The 13,839-nt window shown below is 42.2% G+C and overlaps 1 protein-coding gene across 1 annotated transcript in view; it reads right to left on the minus strand.

Annotated features, from left to right (window-relative positions):
* Positions 1 to 11,548, minus strand: part of Amfr (autocrine motility factor receptor) — a 41,047-nt gene extending 29,499 nt beyond the window's left edge. Inside the window, exons 1-3 of the mRNA XM_026395680.2 lie at positions 11,194 to 11,548; positions 4,751 to 4,843; positions 232 to 396 (exon numbers count right to left, since the gene is read on the minus strand). Of these exons, the coding sequence (XP_026251465.1) occupies positions 232 to 396; positions 4,751 to 4,843; positions 11,194 to 11,448 (513 nt within the window). The 5' untranslated portion in view covers positions 11,449 to 11,548. The remainder of the gene's footprint in view (positions 1 to 231; positions 397 to 4,750; positions 4,844 to 11,193) is intronic.
* Positions 11,549 to 13,839: the final 2,291 nt, after the last annotated feature.

Here is a 13,839-nt window from a genome sequence, read left to right on the forward strand (position 1 = left end):
GTGAACTGACTCCACTCAATTATAATGTAACACACTACCTGTGGGGCTGGGAGAGGAATGATTCTGCATGGCAGCAGCAGATGTTCCTCAAGAACAGGCAATGAGTACCTGACCCAGAGTGTGCCCCTTGAGAGCTACCCCAAACATGCCCACGGCGGCTCATTCATATTACACAATTCACACCTGGCAAATGGGTGACCAAGCCAGCAAAGAGCTTGACTAAAAACTCACATATTCAAATCGGTCCTTGCAGAGCTGAACCATCAGATGCAGAAAAACAAGTCCAGCAAACCACAGGCACCACATGACCACCTCTTCCACCGTCTGGACATTCAGCACACCAAAAATGAAAATGAACTTGTAGAAAATAAAATTCCAAAACTTGTCTTTGAGGTGCTAAAAAGAAAAAGGGTTATAACAGTGAATACCAACACACTTAACGCAGATCCCATACTTCACTTTCAAACACTAGTGCACAAGGAAACAGAGGGCAAAGAATAAAAGAAGTTCTCTATAGAAGTGAGATACCCAGAAAGTAATTTGTAAACTGAGGGTTATACCCTGATTTTAGCCATTAAAAAGGTAATAATATCAGTCTACTACCTTGGTATTAAAAAATAAAAATATTTTCTACACATAGTAGAAAAGAACAGTAAGGGCAAGAAGTATCATTTTTGATAATTCTGCTCTCTGGCTTCTGAAACAACTGAAGATTACATTTTCTTTAAAAGAAAAAAAATTCTTTGAATTAAAAAAATAGTACATGATCATTTGCTAGTCCATAATCTAAGTATGAAAACTCCCAAGAAAATTAAAATATAAACAATGCTTTAATATTTTTATGCACTTATCTTCCTCTAAAGTACAAAATATATCAATTTTTGGACAGTGCTCTTATTCATTCACCTATCATATTGTGAGAACTTTAACCGTCAATATATATTTTAATGTTTCCACCACTCAGAAAACATTGTAATGAATAGCTGTGTATGTATCTTTGCATGCATTTCTACTTCATTACCAAATCAAAGATTATTAATATCTTTATGATTTCTGATCACTTGGTTCCCAATATTCACTTCTCTGGTACTCTTTTCTGAACTCTTTTCTGACTTCCAGTTTAAAAAAATCTTCATTCCCCTAACAAAGGGGGAGTGGAAGTTAAAGGATATTAAAATATACAATTATCTAGCTTTCTATGGGGCTGGGAGGGAACTGGGTGAAGAGGACAGAAGCATGACTTCTAAGTATACTTTTAAAAATTTTTAGTTGTAGACAGACACAACACCTTTATTTATTTTTATGTGGTGCTGAGATTGAACCTAGTGCCTCATATGTGCTAGGCAAGTGCTCTACTACTGAGCCACAACCCCAGCCCTTTAAGTATATTATATATATAATTTTGAACCAGGTAAATGTTTTACAAATTTTAAAAAAATTGAAAACAGAAATAACTGAGCCCAAATGCATGACAAACTGACAACATGACTATTAAAAACTAATAATTGTTTTTAGGCTACTTTGGGGTCTACCTCATTTATCAAGGGGAAAAAATGAACTAGAGAGAAAAATCGAAGAGTATTTCCTAACTCTGTCCACCAAAAAAACAGGTATCCCAGCAGCAATGAGCACAAATATAGATTTTGGCTTCCAATACCATTCCCCAATAAAATAAGCTAGGAATCTTTGGTGAATGTCTATTTCCAGAGCTGGAGCAGGAAAAGTATAAGATGGACCTAGATATTTTGTGCCCTTGTTTTGAACTTTGGCTCTGCAACCTAACAGCTGGGTGACCTTGGAGTGGTCATTTAACATTCCTGTGCTTTGTCATACAACATACATTTCATAGATTGTTGGGGAGTCAAATAAGTTACTATATATAAAGTGCTCTAAAAAGTAATAATAGGCATTAAGTGCTCAAATAAATTTTTTAAATAACTTATTGCTCTAAATTTTTACTTAAAAGATTTTAATATTTGAGCCAGGCACGTTGGTAGGTACCCACCTATAATTCCAACAACTCAGGTGGCTGAGGCAGAAGGTTTGCAAGTTCAAGGTAAACCTCAGCAACTGAGAGAGACTCTGTCTCAAAATAAAAAAATAAAAGGAGCTGGGAATGTAGCTCAGCAGTATAGAGTCCCTGGGTTCAATCCCCAGTACCGGGAGAGAAAATATTTTAATATTTACTGCATTTTACATTTTAGATATTGAATGTCTTTGCCTCTATAATTACTTCTTGAACCTTAAGCACAAACAGAGCAAACGTATATTAATTTTATAGAGTTCTAAATCAAAATGGTTCTTTTTTTTTTTTCTTTTTCTCTTTTTTTACATTGCTGAGGATCAAACTGGGACCTTCTACATGTTAGGCAAATATTCTACCATCAAGCTACTCTTTCCAGCCCTTCAGATAGTTCTTAATGCTACTGAATGATTTTATGATTAATGAATCATAAAATAAGCCAACCCAGAACAGTATGAAAGATGCATTCCATACTGAAAATCCTGAAAGTGCTGGATAAAGAATATGCCCCATTATCATCATCTCTACTGAGAAGCAATCTTTGAAACACTCTAAGGTTATGTTTCCTGTTCATTTCCACCTGATAGCTATCATTTTAGGGAAAACAAAATATTTAAGGCCCACTGGGGCCAGATCATTCCACCATCAATTAGATGGCTTGCCTCTAGCCTGACCAATTTCTGGCCCACAAAAAAAAAAAAAGAAAATTTGAAGAAAGAAGTATCTAAAAGGTCTATTGTATTTAGAAAAATCTTTTCTTTCTACTGAATCCATCTGGGAGAGCTCTGGAACTGATATTTTGGAGAAAGTGCTGAATACTCATTAACGAAAAAAATCTCTGGGAAAATAGAATAGTTCTGTTCGCCACAGTATACAAGGGCTCAACCAGAGAACCATATTGCAGCTCTAAACCAGGCCCAGCAGACTTTATAAAAGGAGACTTGGGACAATACAGCAGCATAAGTCTATAACCCCATCTACCTGGGAGGCTGAGGCAGGAAGATCACAAGTTTGAGGCCAGCCTGGGCAACGTAAGCAAGACCCTGTCTCAAAATTTAAAAAGGGTTAGGGATGTAGCTTAGTGGTAGAGTGCCCCTAGGTTCAATCCCCAGTACTGGGGTGAGTGAGGGAGGAGAGCAAGGTTGAAAAGGGTAAGGAGACTAGAACACTGTACTCTGAAAACTCGGAGAAGCCAGCTATTGCTATACTTCTAATGCAGGAGGTTCCTGTGTCTTATCACCAGGATGAAGTAAAGTAAAATAGTTTTGTTCTTTTGTGGTTTTGAAGGCCAGGTCTAAAGTCCTTAAAACACACCATTCCACACTCTACCCACCAAAATCTTGGAGAACTACCAATCTGTATGGTATGCTTGTGGCATAATTCCTTAGTAAAAGTGTTCCCTGCCCAGATATACATTCTGAGAGTGATGTTTAGTGTTTGACAATCTCACCTACAAGGGCAAGTCACCTAATTTTCTGCTTGTAAAAAAATGAATCTTAATTTAGTTTTCCAAAAGGGAAAAAAATCAGCAAATTCCTTTAGGAAAAAAACCATATTCTAAAGAGTGATACTGGGAAGAATGAAGTAACTTTGGTTTGTGTAGAGGAGAGTGGGGGTGAGGCGGGGATGGGAAAAATGGTAGAATGAGATGATATTATTACTCATATACATGTATGTATATTACTCATATACACTACTGGAGTAACTCTGCATCATGTACAGCCAGAGGAATGTTGGGCTCCATTTGTGTACAAAATGTCAAAATATATTCTATTAAAATAAATAAATGATTTTTTAAAAAATAAATTAAATAATATTGATATTTATGATGACTAAAACAAATCAATACTTCTTTAAAAATTACACTCAAAAAAGAAATAGCTACACAAGACAATATTGGGACAACCTTGCTATGTGGAATTTGGACTGTGGATTAAACAAAGTATTTCTGTGGGAAGCCATTCTAACACGTGATCGGGTGCCTCCCGTTAAGGGTCTGAGGCACTTTGGCAAAAGTTGAAGTTTTTCCCGGCCCTTTCCTGATGAGAGAGCCCATCCGTGTGGGGGTGTGCCTGACCACTGACCCCAGGGACCCAATCACTGACCCTGACCTTGGAGTGCAGCCCCCCCTCAACCTTCATTGGATGGAATTCTCCCCTGAATCCCCTAGTCCCCGGCGTGCTCGCTCTCTCTCTCCTGCTAGCCCTGAGTAATCCTTGCTGCCCTGCTGGGCGGCTAGAGGAGCGAACCAGAGAGGGGCGCCGTCTCGGACCTAGCAATAGAATTAAGGTAATTGAGTCTTGTGTTTTTATTTCGATCTCGTCTAACTAACTTTATGCCTAGAACCTCATTAATGAAACCACTGCGCAGGCTGCATGGTAGATATTTCATCAATACTAAACTTTTAATCATTGTGCTGTGGGTATTTAAGACAGTGCCTCTGCTCTTAGGCGCTATATACCGAAGTACTGGGGGGGTAAAGGGGTATGAGGTCTACTACTTACATTCAAATGGGCCAGAAGCAAATATGTACTATAAATAAAAAGTGAATAGGAAAGTAAATGGAGAAAACAATAGTATTTGGTGAATCTGTATAAAGTGTATATAAGAATCCTCTGTAGTACTTGTGGGATTTTTCTATCCATTTAAAATTATACCAGATAGAAAGGGATTTGTTTGTTTGTTTGTTTAATCTGGTCACAGGATCTATGAGTTATCTGGACTTACCTGTCTCTCACTCACTCGCAGAGGGCCAAACACAATACACTGGATAAGCTTAGCCACCAACATCAAAACACAGCAAGCAGTGTTTACCAGAACCTGTACACAAATCAAAGAAAAGAAGTTTAGGGGCTGGGGATGTGGCTCAAGCGGTAACGCGCATGAGCACAGGGCACTGGGTTCGATCTTCAGCACTACATTAAAAAAATAAATAATAAAGATGTTGTGTCCGCAGAAAACTGAAAAATAAATATTAAAAAAAATTCTCTCTCTCTCTCTCGCTCTCTCTCTCTCTCCCCTTCCCTCCTCTCTCTTTAAAAAAAAAAAAGAAGAAGAAGAAGAAATTTAGTTCCTCCTGTTGCAAAATAAAAGCAGCTCTAAGATTTTCATGTTAGGAATTCAGCCATCCTTTCCAGTGATTGAGCCTTTCCAGTTTTCTACTGGCACAAGGTCAATAATATTTGAAGGGGCACTTTCATGGGCAGCGGGAGCAGAGATGAGCGGAGTGGAGGAGTGACAGTTAATTCACAGTTCCTTGTCCCAGTGTGCAACCTGCAGCAGGCCACCTTCCTTTCAGTTTTAACTAGCTTCCAAGAATGTTGTACCTACCTTGTGAACTGCAGGTACATCATTTCCTACATTAAGATTTTGATAGCTTTAAGAAAACTGCTCTAGAAACTGAAGTTATCACATGATCAGTAAAACCCAGCACCCAAATAGCCTGCCCTGCCAAATAAACACGGGGCGTGGGCAGGAAGGTTTATGGTCACAAAGAAGTCACAAGATCACAGATAATTGATAATCAAAATATTCATACTATACCCCCCCATACACACAAACACACACACACACACACACACACACACACACGTATTGCCTCTGGGGGAGCCTATCAACCAAAATATGGATGTTCTCCATGCTTGGTGTTGGCTTTGAAGCAAAGGTTCTGGAGTAGCAAAGGAGAATTGGGTTGGGAAAACAGAAAGAAGAAAACTGGTGAGAGGGGCTGAGCAATGAAAGGCTGCTCTGATACGAATGCAGAACAGAGGGCACCTTCTACACTCAGAAAATTTTCTTAAAATAATGAAGGGACAGACCAACAATCTTAAGGCTTACAAAAATGGAGAGTGTGCTGTCCTTGAATAAGAGGTCACGGTGGGGGGGCTGGGGTTGTGGCTCAGCAATAGAGCACTCACCTAGCACAGGCGAGGCCCTGGGTTTGATCCTCAGCATCACATAAAAATAAAGATATTATATCCAACTACAACTAAAAAATGAATATTTTTTTAAAAAAAGGTCAGGATGGCATATCACATTACTGATGCTCAAATGATTTTGAGAACCCAAAATGACCCTAAAATGCCAAGAGGGCCTTGAAAAAGCACATAAAGATGATTTTTATTGAGAGCAAATAAATAGGTGTACCAACTCTGTGCTTCAACCTTTGATTCATGGTAGGTGGCCATATTCCTCTTTCCAAGTCATTCTTTCCTCTCCTTTTAAAAGCAAATGTTGAAAAAGGGGGAAAAAGAGGAGAGATGAAAGAGAGCTATTTAAGAAAGCAATCTCTATGACATCTCTCTGGGCCTCCCTTAGTACCTCACATCATCCACCCCTTTGGTAGAACACATAATGGCAATCCTGACTCATTACAAAAAGATTTAAATTATGTTTAGCACTATTCTGCTGCTTAATAGGGGCAGGAGATATGTAATACATTTTTAAAGAATTAAAAATAGTTCTGCTGAAAAAAAAAAAAAAAAACTTTTGGTACTTAAATTCTTCAAATAACCAGGAAAAAAGGCCTAAACTAATTAACCAAAACATCCCTTATCCCTTATTTGTGACTTCCTGTGCTAACAGCCCTATTCAAAATGTTCCAGATAACTGACAAAGCTGACTTTCAAGGTGATGAAATAGAGGTTATAAAAGGCTCCTCTTCATTGTGCTCTGCCAGTCAATCAGAGCCTCAGCTGTGTTAATTAGGAGAAATGTCATAACACAAAATCACAACCCTCATCTACATGCCCCAGCTAAGCACATTATTTCTAATCAACCAAACATTCCCCAGCTTAATCACAACACAATTTTTAAAAATTCTTCCAGATTTGCATATAGATGGATGAGTTTGTTAGGGTTTTGTTTGTTTGTTTAATGTAACACATTTAGTACTTGCTCAAGGCAGAGATTAGAAAAATGAGGGAGATCTGGGCCCTGAACTCAAAGAGCTTTGAGAATCTCCAGGACATAGAAAACATGGCAGGATCTCTCCAGGAGCCCAGGCAGGCTGCTAGGAGAGTAGTGAAAGACAAATCAAATTTAGGATTGCTCAGTTATTCCTCTATCCAAAACAGCATCCTTGCATATCTTGGATTCCAAAACAGAAAATAAAGCATTATCTACTTCTTCTCAGTTAAGCTTTAAATAAATGTTACAGGTAAAAAAAAAAAAATCTTTTCATAATCCCATCACTCATAGATAACTACTTCATATATTTATTTAAATAGAGATTTGAAAATTAGCTAGCTAAGAAGGAAGAAGAGGCTTCAGAAAGTATATGAATACAGAAAGAAAATCTACCTAAAAAGTGTCAATTTTCTGTAATCTTTATGTGAAAACCAAAGTCACAAAGAATTGGAAGCAACTAAAAATTGTTTTTAAGATTATGGGAGGGCTGGATATAGCTCAGTTGGTAGAGTGCTTGCCTTGCATGCACCAAGCCCTGGGTTCGATCCCCAGCAGTGCCAAAAAAACAATAAAAAGGGGGTGCTGGGGTTGTGGCTCAGTAGTTAGAGTGCTTGCCTAGCACATGTGAGGCACTGGGTTCAACCCCCAGCACCACATAAAAAATAATAATAATAAACAAAATAAAAATATCTTAAAAAAGATTATGAACAAAGTGTTTCAGAACAGCTTAATGATTATTAATAACTATTTAAAGAAAAATGTCTTCATCTCACAACTATGTTGTTCTAATAGGAATATATTAACTTAACCTCAGCTGACAAAGCCTCGAAGAATTGAAAATATTAAATGAAACAGTAATTGTAGCATTTCTCATTTAAAAGCAAATCCCAAATCAGATTCATGTAAGTATCCATAATACCTACAGAATCAACACTTTAGCCCAGATCTAAATCCACAGAACTTCCTGGGTCTGATCCTTGGCACCGGCACCACGATAACAATAATAATAAATTGCTGTGGAACAAATGCTCTGGCCCTGATAATCAAATTGAGGCTCCCTTCCAGCAAAACTGATGTGAAAAACCATTTTATTCACTTAGATAACAGAAAAAAGCTAATCAGGGCTGGGGTCCTAGCTCAGTGGTTAAGCTTGCCTGGCATGTGTGCAGCATACAGTGTGACTCTCAGCACCGCATATAAATAAATAAAGATCAAAGCTTTAAAAAAAAAAAAAAACATCATTTTATCCTCTCTATAATCAGGTTAACTAATTTTTCTTGTGGGCAGAATCCAGACTTAACCTCTGATGGGTCACTGTCTATGAAGAAAAATGGGAAACAAACTTCCATCATGGAAAATTTAGTTGAATAAACTGTAGAATATGCATTCCATGTATCCAAACTCAGCCAGTAAAACCAACCCAGCAGCTCTATCTGTATTACTTGCATTATACAGAATCTTCAAAATAACAAATAACAAGGTTACTTCAAGATAATTTCAATATAACAAAAATTCAAGATAACTTTCAGATCACAGAAAAAAAGCAAGATGGGGAAATGTTAACTGTGCCACACTCTGTGTAAAAAAGAGTATATGCACATATGTGTATGTATAACATGCAGAGATGAACTGCCAAGGACTTGGAGTGTTTTGGTATGTCTTAATCTACAATTTAACACCAGCACTAATTACAAGAACCCAGTAACAAGAACCTTTCAGCGGGAGGCAGGTGGTAGAGGGAGAGGGAGATTTGCTTTTCACTATCACTTTTGTACTTTCACTGTCAGACCATAAAACTGATTATCCAAATTTTTTAAAATTACTTTTTAAATATTTTTTAGTTTAGTTGGACACAATACTTTATTTATTTATTTTTATGTGGTGCTGAGGATTGAACCCAAGACCTTGCACGTGCTAAGCGAGTACTCTACTGCTGAGCCACAACCCCAGCCTTGATTATCTACTTTTTAAAAATTTAGAACTCATTCAACTAATCTGATCAATTCTGCAGTTTCTTATTACGTTTCCCACTTTAGGAGACAGAGATAAGTAACAACCAAAACTGGGTGGCTCTGGTTAGCCTGAGCACCATATTTGTGAACCAACCTTCCAAAGGGCTGCCTGCCTCCTTTCTTACACAGTTGGGCCACTTCCTCCACTTCTGGTTACATGTAGGTCCCCTCTTCACCCTCTCAATCTCCCTCTTAAATCAAAGATCCAGTGAATTTTTAATCTACCAGTGCAGTTTCAGGGCCACCGTGCAGATGCCAGGCCCTACCCACATCACATGCTGTTTTCTCTCCCTTAATTTAAAAAAACTCCTGAGATGCTATCATCCTAAACTGTGCTCTACAAAGATGAATTTTAGAGATTCCAATATGACTAGAAGGATTTGCAAATTGGCAGAAGAACCAGCTTTTATTCTGTCTTGCTTGGCCTTGGCAGGCCATGTTTTTGAAAAAAAAAAAAATTATCTAAAGGCCTATGAACAGGGTTCAAGGAACACCTATTTTGACAAAGACCCCAACATATATTCACTCAATAATATTACCTGTCTGGACATTAGGGAAGATTTTTAAGACTGTGACATCTACTCTGCTGCCAAAGCATGCACATCATTGGGTGATGAAGAAAACTCACAGTGTACACATGGATGGTCAGAAGCTAAGGAAGGCCCAAACAAAATGTGGAAAAATCCCAGAGGAAAAATGGAAGAAAAACAGTGGAAAGCCCAACTGAGAAAGAAAAATATTGACAGGAAGAAATTATAAACTTCCATTAGGCAAGTCTTCTGGAAAGAACAGGAAAGTTTCTTAAAAATCACAATTTTCACAGAAAAATCAACAGGATTCAGATAATGTATTATGAAGAGGTATCAACCTTGGATTTCAACATGGATTTTGAAAAAAGAAACTTCTAGGGGAAGAAATCATTAATGCTAGTAGTTATATAAATACAATAGTGGTTCCTTTTCAAAAGCTTTTCTGTATCCTAGACTTAAACAAAGACTACATTATAATCTCCAATGTGGCAAAAGTACTCTTCTCCTCACTTTAAGTTGTTCAACAGGTAACTCAAAAGCAAAAATAGATTTGAAAATAAAGAAATGTTAAATTCTCTCTCTTCTGGGGTCTTTGGTACTGGTGAGGTTCAGCTTTGCACAGGGGTAAAGAAACAAGAACTTCACCCCTCACTGCCTGGCTCTCTCGGGCTCGGGGACTTCATCCACAGCCCACGGAGTTGGTAAATCCCGCTGCTTCCTGATGAAGCACAGTGGGAATAATTACAACACAAGAGTTGCATATCATTCTATAAACATGGAATATTAATCTCTGCGCCATTTACAGCCTACTCTCAATCCCAAGTGAGAACTTGCAGGAGGAGGGGGAGGCAAGATCCAAGCCCCACAGGATATTCAAGTGACAGACTTTAAATCCCGGAGCAACTTTTCTAATCACTGTGGGGGTGATGGATCAGGTGCAAGTGAGAGCAAGTCTTGGGCCCAAATACTACGGATCTGCCCACCTGTGAGGCTCTGCTCTAATAAACTAGCCAGCCTGGATGCCACGTGCGTGCCGTTCTGTCACACGGGCACACTGGAAAGCTGGTGACACAACGGACCGCGAGCAGGAGGGCCCCGATTGACCCAGGGGCTGCCCTCCACTGCCAGCGTCCTGCTGCCCCCGACATCCACGGAAGCGTCCTGATCACCAGGCAGGAGCCGCAGGAGAAGAGGCACAGGTCGCCCCCAGAGGACAATCCGACACTGAACGGCAAGAACAAGTGAATAAACAAAAAAGTTGTGGGACGCTCGTGTCTCGGAACCGGACTGCCCCGAACGCTCAGCACCAACGTCTGGACCCTCCTCTCCCGGCCCTAGCCTCTACCCCGGAACTCGCCAACAGCACCCCGAGCGCTCCGGCCCCCTGCAGCCCGCCCGGGCGCTGGGTGGCCGACGCTCCCGGGCCCACCTGCCCTGGGCCCCGCTCGCCGCCGCCCGGAAACCCGGCTCGCTCCCCGGCCCGGCTCTGCGGCAGGCCCCCGCGACCCCGTCCCAGCCCCACGCCCCGCCGCCCCCTCGCGAGCCCCCTGGGCGCCCGCGCCTCACCTCACGGCCGCCGCGGAGGGGCCGCGCCCCGCGGACTCGCGCTCGGGGGTCCCGGGGGGAGGGGACCCCCAGCCAGCCACGCCCCCACGGATAATGGGTGACATGGCGGCCCCCGCCCCGCCCCCGCCCGCCCCGGCCCGGGAGCCTCGCTCACCCAGACGAAGAGGCTGTCCGAGAGCAGGTACTGAGCCACGTCGCGGGCCCGGGGTCCCCCCGCGCCGGGCCGGGCGGGCACGGGCGCCTCGGGCTGCAGCGGGGCCGTTAGCGACTCCGGCTCGCCGGGCCCGGCCTCGGGCTGGCTGAGGGCGCGGTAGGCGCTGACGATGGTGCCGAGCAGGGCCAGGCCGCTGAGGCCCGTGTAGGTGCGGAGGCTGGGCCACGGGAAGCGCTCGAGGAAGAGCAGCGGCATGGCGGCGGCGGCGGCCTCCAGCCCCCAGGCCTCCCCGCGCTGCGGCCAGGCGCCTGCGGCGGCCTCGCGAACCGCGCCCACGGGCTCTGGCGTCGCTGCCGCTACCGCTGCCGCCGCCGCCGCGCCGGGCCGGGCCGCTCCTGGTTGCTCGCGCCGCTCCGCCCCGCGCCGCTCCCGCTGCTGCCCCTGCCGGCGCGGAAGAGCCTCGGCGGGCTCGGGGCGGGCCGCCGCCCCCAGTGGGGCGCGGGCGGGACAGGCGCGGGGGCGCGGCCTTCGTCCCCCGCCCCCAGCGGTCGCGCGGCCGCCAGGCGGGCTCAAGCCAAGGCCCCGAGACTCGGGGGCCAACACCCAGCAGCATCCTCCGCGACACCCGCGCCGCTGGGCCCGCCGACGCGGCGGCGCCCGCTCCGGCCCGAGCCCAAGGGTGACTCGGCGCCGCTGGCGCTGACGGGCGGCTCCGGGCCGGCTCCGTGGCCAGGCCGCAGGGCCCGGGGACCAGGCTTCTGGCCCCTGGGATTCCTCTAACCCCCCAAATCAGTTTACTCCTGGGGACCCCTGTAGTCCTAGCAACTTTCCTGTGTCCCAGAGGGGACGTGGTGCTGGGGAAATTAACCGAGGCCTGGAGACCCCCCACCCCCGCCAAAAAGAGCATTAACCAACAGTATGAAGTTCTGTCCGCTAGTTTAGCAGGAAATATAAATGTGTTACTCATACACTGCAAGGAAGGTAAAATGGTACAAAATTTATCTGTCACTTCCTCAGAGGTAAACGTGAGTGACCATTTGACCTAGCAGTTACACTTCTAGATATATACCAGAGGGAAATGACAATATAGAGCCACACAAAACTTGGACACAAACCTCGATAACCCTAAAGTCCATCAAGTGATGAGTGGGTAATTTATCCAGTGGAATATTATTCGGCCATGAAAATGAAGTATTAATATATGATACAATATTGATGAACCTTGAAAACTGCCTAAATCAAAGAAGCCAGAATTTTAAAATTATGTAATTCCATTGAAATATCCAGAACAGGCAAAAAACCTATAGGACGCAAAGTAGATCTATGATTGCTTAGGGATGGGAGGATGAAAGAACTAGATTGATAGCTGAAAGTTACTATGTTCTTATTGGAGTGATAAAATTTCTAAAATTGAAATGGTTGCAAAACTCTGAATACACAAAAAAATCATTGAATTGTTCGATTTAAACAGTGAGTTGCATTTCAATGTGCATTATACCTCAAAGCACTTACCAAACAAAACTACCTAAAAAAATGTTACCTCAAAGGTCTAATTTTTCCTCATTGTACCCCAAGACCTGTAATAGTGGTGCCTAGACCAGACCAGTTGTTGAATCTTCCAAACTTTTTAAAGAGAAAGACGAAAATTATTTTAAAATCATTTTTCATGCCTGTATTCCAATTCTAAAAGTCTATTAATTACAAAACAAAAAAGTGCTTTGGAGGTTTAATTACCACTTTGGAATTTTCAGAAACATTAAGATAGGGTTTTCAATCAAACAAGTTTGGTTTTACTGAAAAGCAGTGTTCACATGCATTTTTTTAAAAGTCTTTATGAATGTTAGACTTAAATTCCCTTTGGTTCTTTGCCAAGAGTCATTTGATTAAAATAAGGAACTTTAAACTTTATTGGTAAAATAAAATAAGGCTTCATTTGGGGGGTGAGGGGACAAATATGGTAATTTTCCAGGGAAGTGTTCTACTTTACAGGTCAAAAGTGGAGTCACCATACTAAATGACTGATTTGACACACTTTTTTAACCACACTAATTTGCAATCCATATTCAATTCAGCTACAATACACACCATCCTTGTCCTGTACCATAAGAGAGGCTCCTGCTAATAGATCTGTCCTTATTAATCCTCACTCCCAACTTTTAGAAGCTTGAGTTTTCTGAAAACCCAACAAGTGGAACAGGTAAAATTAACATGACTATGTAAGATTATTTTTCACTTGCATTTTTAAATAATTTAAAACTTTATGACTGGACATCTTACTAGAATAATTAGAAATTTTTCTTTTAACATTTTCCACCTCACAATCCAAGAAGTTACTTTGTACATCCTTGTCCCAAGGATTTTTATTTTTATTTTTTAAGGTGTAGGTCTGTTGGCCAGGCTGGCCTGCAACTCCCTGGGCTCAAGCAATCATCCTGCCTCAGCCTCCTGAGTAGCTGAGACCTCATGTGGGCACTATAGAGCACACAGCACCAGCCTCAGGATTTCTTAATTGCTATTAAGAAATGGTACTACTACTCCAGGAGAGGACTGGGGAGGGGACAGGACACAGAAGGGATGAATGCTTTCTGTGCCCAGAAAGGTTGGACCACAGACATAGGAGGGAATACCTGAATCACCATAGCGTGG

This window comes from Urocitellus parryii, chromosome 15 (genome assembly GCF_045843805.1).
Source record: "Urocitellus parryii isolate mUroPar1 chromosome 15, mUroPar1.hap1, whole genome shotgun sequence".
Lineage (NCBI taxonomy): Eukaryota > Metazoa > Chordata > Mammalia > Rodentia > Sciuridae > Urocitellus > Urocitellus parryii.